Source organism: Rhopalosiphum maidis, chromosome 1 (assembly GCF_003676215.2).
Source record: "Rhopalosiphum maidis isolate BTI-1 chromosome 1, ASM367621v3, whole genome shotgun sequence".
NCBI classification, from domain to species: Eukaryota; Metazoa; Arthropoda; class Insecta; order Hemiptera; family Aphididae; genus Rhopalosiphum; species Rhopalosiphum maidis.
Window position 1 is genome coordinate 84,281,950 of NC_040877.1, and position 24,563 is coordinate 84,306,512.

Below are 24,563 nucleotides of genomic sequence, written 5' to 3' on the forward strand. Positions count from 1 at the left end.
CTTAAGTGAGGTGTATTTTTGAGAGGAGTATTGTAAACGACCGCTTGTGGCTGTACCTATATACGATAATATGGTTATTATAGGTGGGCAACGACGGCACATATATATTTTATTAGGTAGTAATACATACATCGATTAAGTGATTTTTATCACATTGAACACAGTAGCAGATCGTATTTTGGCCAACAATAACGGAAATAATGTTTGAACAAGGGAACATCTGCAACGTGTGTGTGAGTGTGCTGTAAGTGAAGGGTTAGATGTATATGAGGCGAGGAAGAATAAAGAAATGTGACAGGGAACTGACAAAATGTTGGCAACAATGAATCGCCGGTTGCACGCGACGCCCACCGTTTTTATTATTATTATTATTTTTTTTTTTTGAAAAATAAAAGCGCTGCTGCGGTAACATAATAACGTTTATTTTATTTATTATTATACGTGTACCGCGGCGAGTGTACCAGGTATTATACATACCGTTTGCGGGACAAAAACGTCTTTTATTGGTTCCAACACTGGTGGGCGGAATATTTTGATTAGCGACCTGTCAACGGCGGGCGGACAATGCTATGACTATATACTGCCAAAAATTGAAAAGGGGTTAGCTAAAGTTACACCTTTTCCGTAGGATTATTCACCGGCCAACACACATAATAATGGGCGCGCGTATTATATTATTGTGTACCTTCAGATTATAATACACTCGAAAATCGGTATTTAACACCCCCACCCCCAGCACAAACACAAAAACATAGCTACCTTCCTCTCACCACTCGTCGCATCCTTAAGCCGTCACGACGGATGTACACTTATGTGTGGGTAACACGCGTATTATTATTATTATTATACGAAACGTCGGCTATTGATTTCCAGCGGATTTTACGAAAACACCAATTATTTGTGTCGCGCTGCGCGATATCCGTCCACGAACCATAATAAATAATAATGCACCTCTCTTCACGGCGAAGGACGATCGTTTGAAGAATAAACCCGCGCGTCCGTCCATCACTATTTATATATATATATATAGTATCCGACGTCTTAACGATTTTACTCACGTTCAACCGATGCGCTTTAATATTATACTCGCGCCTATTATAAAAACATGGTCGAGGAAGGACGATAATATTATAATAAGTCTTTAAATATAACGAACTTGTATTCTTGCGTAGCTATGGCGGCGGCTTAGAGATTCACCGGAAGTCCCGACGCCTCCCGCAAACAATACAACTCAATACCGTGGCCAAAGTAATTATTCGTCCACAATGTATTCAAACATAATGTCTGTTTTAAAATACATGAAGTGAGTTCATTGTTTGTTTCTCGAAGACGAGGCAGTGCTAAAATATTACATTTGTCGATATTTTTTTTTACCAACTACAGAAAAGACCACATTGTCGTGTATTATGATACGCGATCGATATTAATTTGTGTGCTTTGTTAATATCATTGTTTTTCAGCAAACAGTTTATCATACGAAAAAGACTTTATTCGAGATATTATTTGTGTAAGTTAGCGGGGGTGCTGAGGGTATATTGGATAAGAGGTCGCCAATATTTCGACACTTTATAAATTGTATTAATAGGTATAAAAATTAACCTACACCTACGCCCGCAAATCTCTAATTAGAAAACTAATAAACATACATTTTGCTTACTAAAATCGTTCTCAAAATTCGCTTGAACTCAAACTTTAACTTAAGAAATTTAAATTTTATTTTTATTTTCTATACATAAAATGATCAATTTTTATACTGAATATTTTAATGCAAACAAGATGGAATCAGTGATATTGGGCACTCGTCTCCCATTCTATAATTCGATGCAATATAGTTATTAATAGGTATGTTTGAACGTTGAAATCAATAACCAATCTTCATCTCCAAAAAGTGTCTCATGTCAAGTTTATTGAATGAGTCATAATTTAAAAATATTCTACAATGTCATTATTATTTTTTTTTATATTCGTCTTTATCCAATTTCAAATCGTTTAGTAATTTTACATTTTTAGCTCTTCTTATACCAAAATATGATTCCGTTATTACAGTATGTTTAAATAAAAAAATAACACATAATTTTGTTAAACAAAAACAATCCGCCATAATTTCGCATGTATAGTGTCAACAATTAAAAATATTTTATTTACTATGCCTTAATTATTATGTTCCATATTACAGTTTAATTTTAATAATTGTCTATTGTTTAAATTTATAATATATTATTTGTATTTCATTCAATTTTCACACATTATTAATTAATATATAATATTAAATATTGACTTTATAAATATTAGTCATATAGGATTAAACAATAAAAAATTTATCAGTTACAATAAAATATAAATCATTATTTCATCTTGTATCTATCCTCTTATCTACAATGACATGTAGAACTTGTCTATACCATAATTCTCAAATCTAGTGGAATTTTATTTAGCTAGAATTTTTAAAACCAATTTTTCCTTATTCTTTGGTATTAACTAGTATTTAATAGATATTTATGTGTGGTGACAATTTATCATTTTCAAAATAATTTCATGAATAGTAAGAAATTTATTAAGTTTCCATACACACTGAAATCTGAATAATCATTTATGTGTGTACAATAAAATATTATAAGCAAGTTATTGATGCAATTTTGCTTATAAATTGTTTTATTTTATACAACACCTTTTTTATTACTAAAGAATTCAAAATATTGACAAAACGTAAACAATACAGTGATTTACACACAGACAGGAATTATAGATTGAAGAGACCTCTCAGTGGACATAACATATTAAATACATAATATTGATATCGCTTCGTTTTTTATTTTAGTGATTTGTTTTTTGACCAAAAGTAATCTTATCTTTATATATCTTGCATACCACATCTATACAGAACTAATAGCCATATTATAACCAGTAGACCGTCAGAATGGTATCGTAAATCCATAATACAAATTATAATAAAACATATATCAGAATTTGAAATGTTTATACAAACTAGTTTGTGAACAAAAGTATTTTAACTAAGTTTTTGATCCGTCATATAGTTTAATAATACATTTATTTAGTATTCAATACTAAATTAAGTTTAAAACATTTTGGATACAAATTAATTACTAAACAGAATTAATACGTTATTTTTACAAGCTTATATTAAATTTAATTTTTTTTCTTACCGGGAGTTATTGTGAAATCAATGTTCTTGATTCTGGCGTTTAATTCGATCCGAAAAAAAATAGATTGGAAGTTAGATTTAAAACCTTCTGAGAACCATGAAACCTGGTTCTAATAAATATTGTGTTTACAGGGTTATATAGTTAAAATGTAGACTTGTAGTTTTTTATTAAAATATATTGAAATGATAACCACACGATTTTAATCTAAGCAACTAATACTAAAATACAGACTATTTGAGCATAATATATTGATTTTATAACCGATAAATATATGTTGTTATAGATTTATAAATATTATTCTAATTAATATGTATATATATATTATGAAGTATATACCGGTTACTGTGCCTCACTGTATTATTACATTATCTCATAATGAACGGGAAAAGTACTGTTACGTGCCGGAGCACACGGTGCGGCGCGGCAGTTTCGGGAATCTTCATTAGACCGATTGTTGAACGGTACTGCTTGAAGGCTGTAATACACATAATATTATTATAATATTTCGATAATGTAATATTACCATATTATAAGTATACACAAAATGCTGAACCGAGAGAGCGCACGACTCGCCGTATGCTATGTGCACCGTGCAGAGTACATACATATATATATATAATATAAAGGTACGCGGAGGATATAATATGTACGACGTGGGTGCAGTGGTGGAATATATATTTACTGTTGCGGCAGCAGCGACGACGCACACCAATTAGTGTCCCTTAAATCAAATAATAGATTTATATATATATATATATATATACGTATACGTTTTACACCGTTTGCGGTGTCTATTCTGGTGCCGTAATCGTAAGTTTGGCAGTTTGCACACAAAAGTTAGCAAGGCAACCGGCGGCGGTGGCGCCGCCCTTTATACGGAAAAGACGCAATCGCATATAATCTTTCCCCGTGCCCCGACTCTTATACTCGCCGCCACCCTCTCCCCACCCCCACCGCAACCACCACTATTTACCCGGTTCGATCAATCTCTCTCGCTCACTCTTTCAATCCTATTGCCACCCCGCTATTACTCCCTCTCGCTCACTCGTTATTCCGTCTCTCATCCGACAAACGTTCTCCTCCCTTTTACAAACACACGCACGCACGCACGCACGCACACACACGCACACACTCGCGAGCACACATACACCACCATGGCCTTTATAAATGCGAGTACGACATAATAAAACCAGCAGGTCGCACTGCTGTCACCATGGTTACCGGAAACGAACCATAGCTTTTTGCCGTCGAGTGCGTGTGCGTATATGTGTATGTATACACACCGCGACCGTGTCGTGCAGTAAACACACACCCGCTCGCGAACGTGTGTACACCATTTTTTTATTTTTATTATTATTATTACTTTTTTTTTTTTTTTATTGCTGTTCCCCAATAAAGAAAGGCGAAAAAGTTGTTTTTATTATTTATTTTTTAAACATCCACTATAATATATATATATACACCTTATTGTTATTCATCAGTACCTATATACTTGATCGGCGTGAAAGCAGTGTAAAACTATTGACTATACAACATTCACTTGGGAATTTAATTATGTACTCATATATATTATTATCTTAATATCTAATATAATATAATGATAATGGTATTTGGTTCTCGGGAGATAATAGGTATCTGCCTATATATATATATATATGTTGCGCCGTCTTTCTTTTTAACTATTTTCTCAACACATGTGATTGGGTATAGCAGACGATCTCGAATTGTTTTTTGCTCACCACACGTGTTTAATGGATTGGCCGATTAGCCATGTACCAATACGCAATTAATGTCTTTAAACATAACTGTTCAAGATTATACATTTTTAAAATATTATGATTATTTTAATACATCTGTATTTTAATTTATTTGTCGTAGCCCGTAGGTTTACCATCAAGATGTAGAACTCCTGTTTAATATTAACATATATAGTATACCGATACATAAAAAATATATGCAGTGTTCATACTGTAGGGGGATATATATATAAGATATGAGACGCAAGTCTATTTTTCATTTAAAAAAAGTCTACTTGAGTCGTGCAATTTTATTTAGTTAAACAATTACTTCCAAATTATTGAATAATAATTATAATTTCCCATAGATAATACTATTTGATATCGACTTTATAATAAATTTGAGCATTTAAAATTATCATAACGTTTTTATGAAAATATTCCGTTTCTCAAACTATGCAAACAACTTTATATGTATGTAACTCAAATTTGATTTAAATTTTATAGTGATTAAAAACAAAAATTAATAATTTTGGTACATAGGTAGTTTTAATAAAACCTAAGTTTAAAAAAATATCAAAGTATTTATATAATATATTATAGTTTGTATTATTTTGACTATCATTTTAATCTCATTTATAATTAAGTAGATATTTTATACATTTTATAATATTGTATTTGATTTTATTGTTTACAGTCTTTTCATAAAATTATTTTATTAGATATTTAATATATTTGGGTATTTAGATATAGAAATTTGATATAAATCCTACTCTTACGTTCTACTTACATTATACATTGTATAATGTATATAAATGTAGAGGTACGAAAAAATATATACAAAACGTTTATTGTGTAAGCCATGGGATGTCAAAAATATAATTTGTTTAAGTAAACAATAAAGCGCATATTATGAAGTGGCACTTGAAAAAACAGTGCCCAATTAGTATGAAAGTACATGTAAGATTGTGTAATATTGTTTATTTTTGCGAAACAAGTAATAATAAATATATATTATACAAATGTAAATTAGAGGGTTATTTGGACGACAAAATAATATGTCGTTTACGAAATATTTTTACCGACTGTTTTCACCTCTACTTTACTTTTATTTGCATAAACAATATTAAAACTTTCTTATTTTGAATATTTAAAAGTGTTATGCTTTTAATAAAGCGATGTAGCGTATCTATACTTACTTATGAGTAAACATCCTATAATAATAAAACACTATTATTGAATTCAAATATGTATAAGTAAAACAATTATTTTAAAATATCAAGAAAATATTATTACATATATGTATTACATAATAGTAATACATTATTTATCTTTACAATTGTATTTATCATATATATGCACAATATATTAATTTACGTTTTCATTTAAGGTGTAAACAATATTTATATGAATATGATATGTTGTTAAATACAAGCTCGCCATTATTATTTAAAATGTCCTCGTAAATATTACTCAATTTACCGTGACAAATTTTTAATTTTGTTTTAAATAATAATATTATTTTTTTTTTCAGGATTAAGTCATTTAAACCATCAAGAATCAGGCAAAGATTACAGTAATGAAGCAATGACAACATCATTTGGTTCCAACAAGAAGAAGAAAAAAAGAAGGCACAGGCAAGCATTTAAATAAAAAACCCCCACATTTTCAAAAAGCTATGATTAATTTTAAATGAGGAATTCGATATCATTACACTTTAAAAAAATAATTCAAAGTATTTCATCAATTAAAAATTTAAAATAATAGCTTACCATTATTTAGATTCCACATTAATCTGTATTAATTAAAAACATTTATAACTTTAATAAATATTTATATAGGACAATATTCACCAGTTACCAATTAGAAGAATTAGAAAAGGCTTTCAAAGACGCTCATTACCCGGATGTCTATGCAAGAGAAATGTTATCCTTAAAAACAGATTTGCCTGAAGATCGAATACAGGTAGGAATATTATTGTTATCATTTATTAGATATAATTTTTTCAACCTATCTGTCTAAAAGCGATACATTTATCTTAACCTATATAATAAAATAAATATTAAAAATAGTATTTACATTTTCCAAAGTATTTAATATTGTGCTTGAATAATTTATAACACACGTTACGTTTATATAAAGAAATAAGTAGTACCTACGTTAAATGTTATTACATATATAATGATGAATTACGTTTTTAAAAAGTTTAAATATTGTTATTGTGTAACTGCATACAGACATTATTATACCTACATATGTTCAAAGTTGTATGCACTTATTAATAATACACTAAAGGTTTTATATTACGTTTGGGAAATTATTATCGATATTAATGTTCTATTTCACAAGATTTTTATTTACTTTGATTATTTTAATAAATGTACAATACAACGTATGCAAACAATTATAAATATGCATTTATATAGAATTGTAACTACAATATTTACACTCAATTTATAATGTTTAGATCAACGATTGTTGCGCACGAGTAGGTATATTTTACGAAATACGTATTATGTATACTGTATAATTGTATATACTATATAGTGTACCTACGTTATTTTTTGAAAAAAAACATTGAATTTTAATCGATAAAAATACCATGATATATTTAAATAATTCGAACTAATAAATTATTTCTAAATCTTCGTTTAAACAATCGGTTAACAACGAAAATAACTATATGATTTATTATAGGTATACTGTATACTATATCAAATATAAATCTAGTATATTATATGTATACTTAGTGATAATGTTATATGACTTTTCATATGAACAAAGATAAATCCATTATCCAATAACACTGATATCATACATATATATAAAAATTTAAATTTAATTTCCTTTCTATGACTTTAAAATATGTAAGTTGATATATTTATGAGGTCAATTTTCATAACGGACTTCTTCACTACAAACTTAATTTATTTTCTTATCGGATTAAGAGTTAAACATTAAATTTAATTAATTGTATTTGTTTTATATGCAGTATTGTATATGATACGTATTCCTGACATTACCCTTACCGGAACCCCAAAACCACCCACTAAATAAATTAAGAGAATTAGGTACATTAAACTTGTATTTTCTAAGCACTTTTAAAATAATAGAATACTGCAGTTTTAGTAGTACTGCGGTAATGTGGTACAAAATTATTAGAGGCTCGACTATAGATAATAATATGAGCTTAAAATTATCATTTTGTATACCTATTTAAAAAAAAAAAAATTTAAGACATATAGTTTGTATATTATTGTAGGTTTTAACTATGGTTAACAATACGTATGTATACTTATAGTTATTTAAAATCCACTATAACCGCAATTTCTACTATACCTACATCATAAAAGATAAATATATATATTACTGCATAAATATTCGGGTTTACTATATTTATTTTTCTGTTTTTAATACATATTATTTAGACTTATATTTAACTCAAATCAGTTATATGTAATATTATGTACATACATAATAACCGTAATATATAATAAATAACTATATTATTATGTGTATCGTGATAATATTATATGATATCATCATGCCTTTTCATCATATTATAATAAAAATGTGCGTGTAAAAAAGTGGTGATCGTACATATATATATATATATATGTATGAAATGTAATTGCGACGAGTTAAGTGCATCGAATATACTTCCGTTTGAGGTGTATACTGAATACAGCTAGGTATATGTGTGCACTTAATAATAATTATATAATGGTATACATATACGGTGCACGGACGGGGTGTGAAGGAAATTGAAAATATTTATTTAACTGAGGGAATGGTTTTGGAGCACAGCCATTGGACAAGTGGCCAATTAACGTACAGGGCGGCCGAGGCGGAGTCTATACGCAGCGGTGGCCGTACGGGCGGCGCGAACCATTAGACGGGAAACACGAAACAACTGGCGAACGACGCGTAAATTTAGAAACGCGCACCTAGCAATTATATATTACTGTTATATACCACTATTACCACTATTACCGCTACTGTACTCTGCGATATTTCAGTCTATACTACAAACACGCACCACCGTCCGCAGTTATTTAAAAGGGGAGGTCTTTGTATAATAACTAGTGGTGTAGTTGTATATATAATATTAATATATTATATACAACTATTGAACTATTGAACTATGCATATATATATATAAATTATATAAGTTTGAAACGAAAAACTATTGAATTTATCGGATAAGTCACCCCTGCAATGGCTCCAACTTTATGCATGATGATATTACGTACTTATAAGTTATAATATATATATGGCACCTGCTAGTCTGCTACGACCAGTCGTAAGTCGACAAAACATTTTTTTTTTTTATATCTTGTATTAAGGGTATACACTATACAGTATACAACCAATTAAAAAACTACAGAAAGTTATTTTACTTGCGAAAATCGTGTAAATATAATATATAGTTGCACGATTATTCTAAGGTAAAAAAAATGTACAGGATTATTCACTAAGCATGATGAGCATCGACTCTATTTTTTCCCCTAATTATAATAAATTTATTAAAATTCAAAAAATCAGAATTGTAACTTCATTATTATTACAGCTTAGAGAACAGAATAGGGATGAGCACATGATTTTGAAATTATTGTGTACAATAAAGTACCTATATTGTTTAATAGTGCGATAGTGACATGTCACTTAATAGGATAAAGCGATATTTAGTCAATCAAAAATATTGTTTTTCAATATTAACTAATTTCAATATAAAATTTGAAATTTTAATTTAATTAATAAACAATATTTGATTTTATATTCACCTAAATCATCGTTGCTGTCTCTTTTAATTATATTTAAACAATTTTATTTTGAAGGAGTGTTAGGGATTTAACTTGATCAGGAAATGTTTGTATTATTTTATTAAATTAAGGATAATAAGAGTAAAATATGAATAATTATAGCTTCGTTAATTAAATCGTAATTAAGCTTTCGGCAAGTAAAGGCAAAACAAATATGAGCACTACTAACAAAAAAATTAGAAGTTTTTCTAATCATCAATATTTCTATTCATCGCCAATTTTAAAATTATTTTTGGTGACCTAAATATCATTCTTACCCATTGTGCATTAGCGTCGTATTTTTTCATTAGTTCATGAAATGGTAATGCACATGTAATCAATAGGTTTATAGGTACATCAAAACTGATTGCGCTCGTTGCATAAATATAAAAATATTTACATATTTTTTTTTTATATATAATGTTAGTAATGGATATCAAAAAAATAATAAACAAATCATAGACGATTGTCTCACAATACACAAAAGACATCGCTGCAGCACTAGTATATTAATATATACTCGTATTATACAATACAATCATTGAAACGGAATTCTATTTATGATCTACACACAGTTCAGTTTCAAATACATTTATCGTTGCATCCATTCAACCGTATACCTACACAGCTATAATATTATTAATAATATATTACATATAATATGCAAGTAAAATGCAAAGGACACAGCATACGAAGAATAAAATGAGCATCAACATAGGAAACAGTGTTTGTACAAATAAAATCGTTTAACCGTTGTATACGCTCATATAATATTATGCTTATGAATTGTCACCGTCTACGTATTTATTTAATTTTGTATCTTGAAAATGCTAAAGACGACTCTAAAAATGAGTTATAACTTTATAAGAAACCCATGACAGAGTTCATTTGAAAACTCGCAAAGAGAAAAGAGTATGGCGGCCATTATGAATTATGATGACATGCGTGCAAGGTAAATTATTATTATATTATTATCATTGCGTTCGTACGATCTGGTCGTGTAATTAATCAAAACCGCATAAACTTAGTTTGAACGATACGTCTGAGGGTACTGTGGTGTAGTACAGTTTTAATTAAGTCAGTGCTTTGATTTGTGTGACGTAAGTCGGGGTTACCCTTAATTTATTTTATGAGCCAAAGCGCACTTAATAATTTAATCTGCAAGCTGCAAGAAACACAGTGAACGATGCTGTGTATAATATATACATATTTTTTTTTTTGAAAATGTAATGCTTTTTGTACTTTAAGTCACAACAAATGTTATCAAATACAAAAAAAAAATAATTAAAACTATGTACGATTTATACAAAATCAAACTCGAAGTTAAAAATATATGAAAATACCTCTGAGTTAATCTTCTTTCGGTCGATGTACAGTATAATTGTTATCGTGTTAAAATATTATACATAATATACGCTTTAAATATTTAACGAGTTGATCCGTTAATCATATTACAAATATTCGATTTACTAAATAATCATCAATTCTTAGTACCAACATAACTTATATATATTCAATAAATAATATATACATATATAAATAATATTTCAAAGAAGTATAATTATCTTATTAGGTACCTAGTACCTACTTTTCTGTATAATATTTTATACTTGAAAGTTTGTGTATTCTTTAATTGGCAGAAAATTAAAAATATAATTTTTCAGTATAGCATGTAATAATTTAGAAAATAATAAAAATAATATTCCAATAAACTGTTTAAAGCTTATATCATTAAATTATTATTTTATGGGATATATCGGATTTACAATATTTTTAAACATCAAATACACATATTGCATAGCAATAAGTATGGTCGTATAGGATATTAGAATAAAACAGTATTACATATAATATAATATACCATCTCTTTTTTCGACACTTGTGATTAGTGATTTGATACATAATAATAAATTAAATAATGTGCATAGCATATTATATTATATTTTACAAATAAAATGTTCTGTAACAGTGTTAAAAGAGATTTAAGTTCCATTCAAATTTTATAGCGTTCGTATGTATAATATGTATACATATTGTGTTTGAATTTATATTCTGTTATGTGGATTTCAAAATGATACGCCCAAGTGTCAGGCTGACCCTTGTAATTTTTTTTTTTTGTCATCAAGTCCGTTTGGTTTCATTATCGACGTTTTTGCAGAGATTTCCACCATTTAGGGGCACTGTGACTAGCCGTGCCATGGCGCCCCGCCGCGATGTTGATTTGAAAATAACTTCCCCCTTTCTTCATCCGTTTAAATATCCCTCTATCCCACCATCCCTCATCCCCTTTCACTCTCTAGGGCTCCCGTCCAGTAGCGGTGAAAATAACATAGTGTCCTCGAGTTCTCTCTCATCACACGCCCCCGAAATCGAATGATTGACTGTTTACGACACACAGTATACATCTGAAACGGAATATACTATACATAATATTTTATGTTCACTGTATAGAAATATACACAATATATAAACTGCACACATACGCATGCACGTGTACACTTTTATTTTAAACATAATCGAACATGTATCTTGATTAAAAATAAAATAATTGAACGTATTTAAATTACTCGTGAATACGTCAATTTATAAGAAGACAATTATAAATGGCATCGCAGTAATATCGTGTATTATAATTATACATCTTATATAAACGTCATGAATAAACAGAATTGTAACGACAATTTATAATACTACCATCTATACACAGGTTTATTCAATAAGTATGATCCGCTAAGCAATGGTTGTATAATATTTTAAGTGTATAATGATAATCCATACACTAATTAAAATTAATAGGTACCATTATAAATTTAATTTTTGATACATATGTACTATCTAATCTCTATTAAAGTATTCATCCGATATTAACTCCAGTATGTCCGTTATAATTGACTCGATAGTTTTAACTACTCTATATTATGGTTTATGGTACTCGTGGTGGATATATACTGCAGTATATGTCTTTAATACGTCCCCAAAACAAGTAGTCACATAGCGTAAGGTTATGTGACCTAAAGCATCATATTGTGTATTAACATAGTTTTAAATAACCGTGAAAAATCATCGCAAATAAAATGCACGTGTACGGCAATAGATCGACGTTGAATATAATATAAATTGTCTACTTTATAATTAGCATGTAAATCAGTAATATGATTACCCGATAACATAATATACAATTAGGTTTTAATATTACATTGTTGTTAACAGTGTTATTAAACAGGTATCTCAGAGATAATTTCAATGTAGACAAACCAAGGCATTTATGTCTGAAGGTGAGATACAAAAAAAAAGTTACATGTGCAAGGACTGGAGTTAAAAAAAAAAAATAAAATAAATATATATAAAAATATCCCAGTCATTATTGCCAGGACCATTGTTGTGTGTGGGCTGATTACTGGAGGAGACAAGTCAACCCAGAAATTATAAAACGCTGAATCACAATTATATTTTATATATGTGTATTTACATTATTATACACGCGTGCATAATAGCCGTGTGCGCGCGTACGATTATTATTATTATTATTATCATCGTAACTGTCAGTCTTCGGGTATTCGGTGTTTGATAGAGAGGTCGTTATACCCACGTACGGCCCGGATGCCGTCTCGTTACAACTGGATCCCAATAATTGGCAATCATCTATTATAATGATTTTACAAAAAACGCATTACGGTCCAAGGCCCACTTGATGGAATAATAATAATAAAAATACACATCTCTCTAAATATATACCTCTTTCTCTCACACCTTTTCCCCGCGCACGATAACGTTTTGTAATTGTTGACGGTTCCCTCAATTATTATCATTATCATTATTATTATTATTATTATTATTATTATTATCGTGGTAAATAGTTATAATGACTGCGTGAAAAAAATAAACACATATAAATAAATGCTAGTTTTTTATAATTTCGTATGATAATATGTTATTACCGTTTTTATTAGTTAAAATATAATTACTATCTTCACAGTTTTCGGTCCACTACTTGCCGCGGAAATCGTTGCCGTTACGTTTATTACAATAATTATTATTATTATTATAATATTATCATTGTTGATTCCGCGAGCCGCGTGTGTGCGCGGATGCGAAAAAATAATATTTAGGTATAGGTTTACTATGCGAAACGTCCGACTGTGTTTTCCTAACGGCGTTTCGAATGAACGAAATTTCACTCGGTTACAGTGAAATACGATTTAAGAATAACACGGTTTTTGCATTGTACAACTCACCTGTATTGAAATAATAATAATATGCCCGGCGGACGCGTAATGTTATTATCAAAAAAAAAAAAAAAAAAAAAAAAAAAAAAATATAACGGATTTAATATTATAATAGTTTATTCGCGCGCGCGCGCGTATATGGATTGCCATCATAATATTATTACTGTAGTTACAAATAACAATATCGCATTATGTGTGGCCGCGAAATAATGCAAGTATTATGCCTTGTCGTAAAAAACACTTTTCGTGTTGAATCATGTCCCTCGACGCGAGCGTGGTATAATAATATTATGTTGGTGTGCTTTGAATAATAACCGTCGTAACCTGTCAACGCATCCGACAACACATTATTATTTTTTTTTTCTTCTTTTTTCTCCACTAGTTGTTCCCGCGGTTTTCGCCTTTAAATTCCGACGGATAATGTTATGCCCGCCCTCGATCGCAGCGTTTTTCTTACGTTTTATTTGTATATATAGTCATACTTTTATTATTATCATCATCATCATCATCGCGTCTATACAAAAAACAAAATATAATAGGTTTAATGTGAAACTTGTTTTTTTTTTTTATATTCGTACATAAAAATTGAAATCATCATTTATTATTGTTCGCGTTTAAAAGTATAATATATGAAATGTTTACCTTTCTTTCATTATCTATTACCTACATTTCCGTGTTATTAATAAATAATATACGCTTTACCATAATAACCTAGCCATTATTAACGAATATCTTCAGTTCCTACGAATGGTATGAATATATTTAAATTCAAAACTATATATTATGTTATTGTATCTATTTCAAAGTATAATATCAAAAAATACCGTTTCATTTTCAAGATTATAGTCGTTAATCATTATATTTTCACTCATATTATACGTTTATGTTTTATTTTTCATCAATTATTACTTTTTTTATTGAAACAAAGTATTATTTTTACAGTTTGTATCTACACGTTATATACAATAAGAAATATTTAATATGAGATAATATTTAAATTACGAGAAGGGGAAGTCGTCCATTGTTGGCACCCCGTTTTCAATCATTACTTGAAATTTAAATTTTTTAAACTATGCATTATAAAGAACAATGTATACGGACAATGGTATAAAAATATTGTCTAGGTTCTGTAACGGATTATTAATAAGAGCTTGTTAGCAAGTAAAAATGTTTTTACAAACTGAAAATAGAGATTCTTCTAAAAAATAATAAAATATCATTTTATTTTTATAGTTAGGTATACTATTATATGAATTCAAGTGCCTCTACTTAACACCTTAAGATAATATATTATTACAATATGTCATATTGAGTGAAATAAATAATAACGAACCACAAGTCCATAAATAATGAAACGTCAATAAATGTATAATAACTCGTATAAAGAGTTATTTATCCAACATGACTATGATATTATTATTAAACAAATGTTTTTTTATTTAATTTTAAACAATAACAACAATAACTAATGATGCGACGGCAGTAAGAATATCATAATTCATAACATTATTTTAACCGAATGAGGTGATATTCATTACTATTATAATAATATGGTCTGGTAGTGGTTATGAAAATGAGTTCAATCGTTTGCATAGTTACATACAATAACGAAATAATGTAAAAAAAAAATATTATTCATTAGTCAACTGCTGTCAGCTATATATAGGTAATACGAGTAGGTACATTATTTATTATTGTACTCTATTTCTCTACATTTCTGTACAAATATTAATAATAAGTAATAACTGAGTATGATATACGATGATTTATTTTCATTGGTAAATCTTCTAATAATAGATAAATACATTTAAGAAACTTTGAACTTAATGCTATATAACAATATATAGCTCGCTGGTATCACAAATAGTTAGATAATACATTATAATATCAGGTAAATTAAATGTCACACAATCGCTATTCAAGGGGTTTGATATATGCAATTTTAATGACATTTTGAACAGAATTACATTTTTTAATCAAATATTTATTTTAAATGCTAATTTAAAGAGACAAAGTATTTTAAAAGTGATCCTATGTCAGCACCAACAATGATTGTTGCGTAATAATAAGAATACAAAGAAAAACGGTTAGGCGTGGAACAAACTTATGAATAGGAATAATACTCAAAGAATATTTAAAGTATATTTACTAAATTATCGCACTACATAGAAGAGAAATGTATCAGTGGCATGGTGTTTTTATTTATTTTTAATCAATACTCAATATTTTTTTAATAGACAAATAAAAATAATAAAAAAATAAATCTTTACGAATTTGAATTGTCTTTAAGTTAACAAAAAAATAAAAACGCAAAACCATAGATAAGTGTCTTATATTGTTATTAAGTATGGTAAAAATTTGGTAAAGCTAATATTGTCTTTGTAAATTTGACCCACATAAATCCATTTAAATGAATAAATAACGAGTGATGCGGTGGACACTTATACCATCATTATTTTAACTATAAACAACACGGGATACATGTCTAGGTCTAGAATTTTGAGAACTTAGATCAGATCAAAAATATTTTATTATTGTGGTATTTTTATCTGTGTATTGAAATTTAACAACGATTATTAATAAAGGGAATTCCTGAAATCAGAAATCAAAATTATTTTTAACCTATCGACTCATATTGTATTAGTCATACCTAACAACCTAACCATAAATTACGTAAAACTTATAAAATTATATTAAACTAAATTACGACACCGCGTTATATAATTGAGTATAATTTTATTTATTATTTAAGTGGAATGCAATGATTTTAAAATATTTTAATTGCAGAACTCTATAATTTGTTTAGTACAATGTCTTTTTTTTTTTTTAATAAACATAAAAGCCGATTATCAATTTGTAAATTGTAGGTGTCTTCAAAAAAATCGTGATCAACGCCAATCATGATAAAATACCTCTTCAAATCCGACTTCGGGACGAAGCGACATAATAATGTTTGTGAGCGATATGATTTACAGCAGCATTAGACATTATTCCGTTATATGCATACATTATAGGAAATAGGTATATATATTATAGACAAGTATTATGTATATTATATAGTTACTGCAGTGTTGCACAAATAATTTTCGTATCGATACGCGTAGACACACATTTATAATATATTATTATCTATCGATCGGTCGGCGATGGCGGTGGCTGGCTATATAGGCAGTATATAGTGTAGTGGTCGGCCTTTTGTGGGTCCGGACAAATTGAATAATACGCGAATCGATGTAATTCGACGTAACAGTCCGTGTTATATACATACGCGTACATATTCGCACAGGAGTGGCTCTCGCGCTTTAACAAGGATTAATGCGTTTGGTAAATAAACTTAACAACACGTAGTTATATCTATATGTAACACACGTATCTGTATATATATTATTATATATATAGCCGCACCGGAAGCTCGGCCTTTGGCATTTATAACAGTTTTCTGCGCGCTTGGGTTTTCAATGGAAAATGGCTCTTTCACGATAGCCTTTTGAAATCATCGTTGACTTTTAGCGTAATGAATTTTCTGCCGATTCGGTTTTCGACTACAGTTAATATTATACCAATACTGAACGTCATCTATACATCCATTGGAAGTCGGAAACGCACTACAACGAGGACATAATATGTATAATATATTCTATACGAATGTCGAATACAATTTAGGACCGACGAGATACCTTCATTAAACCGATGGCGTAGTAACGTGCTGTACAAATAACAAATATAATATACGTGCTGGGCGAGGAGGAGGGTAATATAACGATAGCAGGGTAAAAAAAAAGTGCCGGATAATAGGGTGAAGATGGAGTGTTAGAAAAGAAAAAGTAGCAGACGGAATATAGAAGAAATGGCCGCGTCGTCGAGAAAATGTGTCCAACGGTATTCACATTATTTTTTGTAGGGATAAACAAACGATAATCTTTTAACTACGATGTATTATATCCCACCGTTAAAACAACTGTTATATACAACGTTAGACATTACGTAGGTATATGGTAAATAATAATATTACTAGTATTAATATTATTTAGTCGTGTTTAAATTAGTTATATAATATTAAAATAATAATAGTATAATATGTAACAGATCAATAATAGGTAATACTCACCTTTATATTATACAAAAGCGTTTTAAGGATAAATAATAAATATCGAGTAAATATTTAGGTATACTTCTTTACGTTCACCGAGGAAGAAATTAAATTTTCTTATACCTATACACAATTGTACCCCCTCCCAACGTTTGGTTTAAATTAAAGTACATTTACAATTTAGTGATTGTTAATTATTATAATGTTCATAAATAACTAGGATTTTGTATTAATTGTTTTTACCAAGCGAATATATATATTTAATTTTTTCATTGATGAACAATAAAAAACTATATTTTCTTAGTAAAATATGCAATTAATATCATATTGCATTTCATTATATCCATTATATTTCACATATAGCAATTTGTATTCAAAATTAAATAAATACAAGTAAATTATAAGCATAACTATCACGTATTAAAATTAGACTTTTGAGTATCTATGCAACGAGGTTATAAGGTATAATGAGAAAATATAATTGTCTTATTATAATATTATATCATCTAGATCATTAAAAAAATGTATAATCCTTGTGTTTATTAATTTAAAATATAATATACTAGCACGATAGCAATACACTTATGCCTTTTAAAAAATGTTTGACTTAAAAAAAACATTTCGCAAGCATCGGTTTTTTTTCCAGTAGGTGTATTAATACCATTTATACGTTTAAATTATATTTAATTTTAATTACTCAATTTTAAGTACTTACAGTTTTCTTGAAAATTAAAAAAAAATTCCGTTCATTAATCACTCTTATTTTACATTTTTCTTTTTTAAACTACCTACCGTATTTGTGATGAGCTCACAACAATAATTTTTTATAACGACAATTAGACATAATACATTTTAAGAATGTCATATACATATATCATAGATCATCACTTTCCTAATAATATACTATAACACAACCAACGTGAAACACTGTACACTATATATAGGTATGTTATACATGATAACATGGAAATAAAATTGATAAACACAATAATTTCAATTTCAAAAGTATAATATATGTTTTGCATTTTCTATTCATTTTGTACACAAATACATAAGTGTATAATATGTAATTTATTATACGAATATACAACTACTGCAGTCTGCGGGGCCCCTTATCGTTTCGCATATATTTCCAGTCCCATAACAAACGGTGTATTCAATTTTTACTCTCCTCTGTTCCGCGCACCCGCTCGTTTCCCACGTACACGGGACAAGGCATTTTTGGGAAACATCGGGCGACAGTAATCCAATTATTATTCAAAATAGGCGCCCGCTCGGCCGAAACCATTATACGTCGTTGTTAGAGATGGTAAAGGGGTGTTGACTTGAGTGGTCTAAGAGGTGGGGAGGTTGTGCGGGAGGAGCGGTAGAATTCGCGAAATTAAGCGTTTTGATAAACATATATATATATATATAATATATACATGCATTATACACAGTATATACACCAAACCACCCCCTCCCCCTTTTCCATCCGCAGCCGGTCACCCGAAAGGCGCACAATTAATCATTTTATAATTGTTATTAATGATCTCGGCGTCGCCGGATGCTTCCACACCATAAAACCCGAACAACGTCTCAACTCTTATACACTTGGCTGTTTACGACCCTTTTATACTCTTATACTGGCCCAGCTCTCTTTCTCTCGTCCTACTTGTCTCCTCTTTCTTATTCCTATTCTTCTTCGTCGTCGTTATATCTATTTATTACTGTTTTTTTATGGATATACTGTGTACATACTCTCATTGTTTTTTAAGCGCTAATGTAATTTTATTTATATTTTACTTTATTATCTCTTTTTACTCCGATGCCACCGGATAAACGATCTAAGTACGATAATCGAATGGCAAACGGTTGGGTAACTACGCGAGAGACGGGAGTAATGTACTGAAATGTTATTATTGCTTCAAGATGCGGTGCCCTCGGGGCGTTACTGAGCCGACCGTTTCCATAACAATATAATAATACATTTATACGTATTATACATATTATTTATATTTTTATGTGCATAAATGATATACGTAACGTACCTTTATAATTATAAATATTATAGTTTATTCGAAATACGGCAATTTACCAGTGCAATTATAAAAATTGCTATGTTTAATATGCGTTTTAATTAACAAATAATCTGCTGTAGATCATTAAATTAGTACATTAAAATACTTAATATATTATAAGAAAATAAATCGTGTGTGTATACAGTTTTAAATATCTCCATTCTCCAAGTCTTAAGTATTACGAACTTTGTGAAATATAAATGTATGGAGTTACATGTATTTATAATAAAAGCTGTTACATACAGAAATAATTAAATTAACTTTATTTTAAAGATTATTTTTTTAATCAGAATACAAATTGTTTTATCTCCTAAAATATTTTTGTAATTTATATTATAAGCAAAATTAATATCCGTTAAATATAGTTAGTTCAAAATTAACGTTTTGTTATAGTCAGTCAATCGGCATTACAATTTTTTAAATATGAAAAATAATGAGTATTGAGTATACGTAATCTCGTTAAGAAATATACGTTTACAACTATTGTATGTATAGTAATTATAATATACTGAATATTCTAATAAAATTGCATAGAAGTTTTTTTATTAATTTTCATAAATCTCTCAAACTTTTCTATAATATACCATATATTTTTTAATAACATATAAAATACACTATCTTTGGATATCATTCGGTATACTTTAACTATAACATTCTATTGGTAAATTCGGAATAAAAAATATATAATCTCCGCCTAATAACCACTAACCACGTAATTAATACAGTAATTTAATTTTAGTTAAATTAATCTTAAATAAATAAAATATCATAACAAAAATTAATAAGTGATCCATACATTAAAGTTTAAAATGTATATTTTTAAAATAATTAATAGTTTCAATAATTATTTTAATTGTCAATTTCTTGTGTTTCTCGTATTTCTATATTCAATAATAACTACGTGATAATAATAATTTAAATTTGTCATGTAGGTAGGTACTTCCTACTACGTATACTATTTTAATATTGTAAATTATACAAATTATAACATAATTTATAGGCTCGTACCTTTACTCGTGTAAGGTGTTTAACACAAATTATAGCGATTCGCTTTAATATATATATATTATATCATAAAGGACGTACGAGCTTTCATTAAGTTTAAGTACTATAGAAGCCGCAGAATAGCTAACCAAGAATACAAACTAAATAAATATATAACTATAGACTCGGTATAGCAGCTATAAATACGCACCTTAATAACATTCGTTTTATTTCAACCACTCGGCGATTGTATGGTTATGAATAAATCCATATTCCTGCAGTAGCTTTGTTGTCGTTAAAACGTTTATAATAAATATTAAATAAATAACGATAAAACTATAAAACTAAAAAAAAATAATCATTGAACAAAAACCCTATTTAGTTTTATTATATTTATGAGTTTGCGTTTCGTTAATAATAATAATAAAAAAGCAATAAGCTCAAATACTATATTTTTATTATCTCATTAAATATTAAAACCGAATTTTCAGATAATGATTCTGCATCTAACATTCTAACGCTATACAATTATTAAGGTATAGTGGTAATTTATGGGTTTTAATATAATATTAAAATTGTATAGGGTAATTTATGGGTTTTATTATAATATAAGATTTCAAACAAATGAAAGCAATAATGTCTTAATAATTATTGGTCGTCGTTTTAACCGTTAAAATACACAAATAGTAAATAAATTCATTACGAAACATATATATATATATATATATATATTGTATACTGTATAAATGCTTGTTGTACACAGTATGTATTATATCTGATAGTTGTAGATTATGATACGCGTGTAAAATAATAAAATAAAATATGTGTCAACTTATAATATTATAAATTATAATAATATGATTACATAGCAATAACCGACGTCGGCGGTGGTGTATTATAACTGGACATAATATTATATGGGCTTAATTGGCTTTAACAAAATTTCAAGGGTATTTAGTTATATAAATCACAACTAATTATTATACAAAATAAATTGTTATATTGCTCTAACCGAACTAGCGGTACTTATTTCGTCTAAGCGTGATTATTTATTTTTATTAAGTTGTTACGCGTAAAAACTTTTATAACATTTGTTGTTGATAATTACTATTGATAGGTATTATTACATTTTGATATTTACATGTTCAAAGGAATAAACCAAGCCCAGTCCCGAGGCGGAGGGACCCTGTTCCCCCTCAAAATCCTCATCGTATACACCGCACACTGTAGCAGATAGGTGGTAAATGTTTTGCGAACCATTAGTACACGCCGGTAGGTTATCAAAATTATATAAATTATGCATAGGTACTCCAATTAATGCATGTATATCAGTCAGTATTTCACATCATAATAATACTATAACAATGCATTGTATGATGATTTTGCACCATTTGGTCGTAATACACACGAATATCGATATAGGTGCTCGCGCACAACAGTGTAACAGCTAACAATAATAACATATCGTTTCGGCGACGTCTCATAGGCGCATCGTCATAACACCACACAACAGTACAGTAGGTATGCAGGTGCAGTGTATACACCATCGTATTATTATTATCATTCATTCATTCACGTCGTATCGTCATCGTATAATAAGAAATCGTAACTATACCGCGACACGAGATTATTATCCGCGCTCAATGCAAACAATATATGTTATTATAAAAATATAATGTTATTGGAGCACGTGTTGCAGTTTGTGACGATGTTCGCCGCATCTGGTCGTCGGTTTTCTCTTTTTTCAGCTCGTTAATTTCGGAACGCGACGAACATTATAATAATAATATGTATAATATATAATATAACACGAGCGGGGAGTAAGTAAAAAAAAAAACAGTATCGTTATTACATGTGATTATTATTATTATTATTATTATTACCATCATCATCGTCGTCGTCGTCGTTGTTGTTATACGTCGTGTAATAATAACAACGCCGAAACGACGGTTTTCTCACGGCGCCGCTGACGACACGCACGCGCCCCGACGACGGCGGCTCGCCGGGGGTCCGATATAATTGCGAATAAAATACCGCACGCGGGTTTGTTACAAATTATCGCGCGCGAATCACCGTACCGTGTAACGACGACGACGACGACTCGATCGGTGTCGGTCTGTCCGTCCGACGGTCGGTCAGTCGACGGGTTTACACGGATAGCACGCGCACGCGACGCTCGAAATGTTCTCGACGGGCGGGCATCGCGCGCTATCGTCGTAGCAGGTCGCCTCGGGACTTTCGTCGTCGTCGTTATTGTCGTTGTATGGACGATGGACAAAAAAAATTGTAAAAAAAAAAAATAAATACGTTTCGCGTAATTCGTCGCGTGCGCGTACCGGATATAACGTTAACGAAACGTCTCGTAATAATGTTATACGCGCGCGACGCCGTACTGTGATTCTCCCGCCGCGGTACAATACAATCTACACGCACCGTCGCTATAACCGTAATGATAACGTGTACCTATTATAATACAATGTATGACTATACGTCCGCGCCGTGTGCTCCTCTCACCGCCACTAACGATGTGGCCGAACGCCACCGGTTCACGCGTATATAATACACCATTACGTTGTGCATTTGTGATGTTAAACACGATATCACAATATCGCGCGCACATTATGCGGTTATGCCGGCAATCGGCGGTTGATGGTCGAGAGCATACTTTTCGTGGGTCTCGCGAAAACCCACCGCCAACGCCCCGAAAATCGCGACAGCCACCCCCGAGCAGCAACCAAACGCGATGTAACATGACGTTACCGTCATTTCATTAAGTAATAATGTGATATTAATATATGCATCTATGATACCGCCGCGGCGCTGCTGCAGTGGTGCGCGTAGTGTTTTTGTCCTAGTCAAACACCATCGCGATTATACGAATAACGCATTTCTGAAACGGCCAAAATCCTGTACAAACCATAATCGCTCGAATCTTCTCGACTCCGCCCGAGTGCTTTACCCGCTCGACGACAAGATTCTGTGATGATCGCGATAAAAGCAAAAAAAAATAATCATCAAAACAATATACACACTCGCGCATTAGGTGTTACCAGTTGGGAGGGCTTATCCTTTTTTCCTTCGACACAGTTGAACATGAAATATTATATTATTCTCGACAAATTTTGTGTGCACTTTTGCACTGCGGTGGTAGTTTGTAGTGGGCGGTATTATTATTAAGTACCTGTGCATAATATTTAATTATAATATTATATTTATTCAACAAAATTATATATTTTGTGTTTCACTCGCGTAAAATTATAATAGTATAAAATCCAGTGATAATTTTTTTTTTCTCCCGACGTCATTAAATCCAATGGCTGGGACTCGGGAGAAACGGCGCGCGATAATCGCATTTAGAGACACTATGCTTTGGTATAGACAACTGCCAGTTGTATAGTATAGTGTTATACGCAATTATCACGCTTATAGGCGCAATTATTTGGGGTATTAGGGCAGTACAAATTAACGAGCGGTATACCCACGTTACACGCTTTGATGTAT

General features: G+C 29.9%; 1 protein-coding gene across 1 annotated transcript in view; it reads left to right on the forward strand.

The window, feature by feature from the left end:
* The window catches only part of LOC113557537 (diencephalon/mesencephalon homeobox protein 1-A-like), an 86,928-nt gene that overhangs the window by 39,529 nt on the left and 22,836 nt on the right, over positions 1-24,563 (forward strand). Inside the window, exons 3-4 of the mRNA XM_026963111.1 lie at positions 6,435-6,537; positions 6,742-6,865. Coding sequence (XP_026818912.1) covers positions 6,435-6,537; positions 6,742-6,865 — 227 coding nt within the window. The remainder of the gene's footprint in view (positions 1-6,434; positions 6,538-6,741; positions 6,866-24,563) is intronic.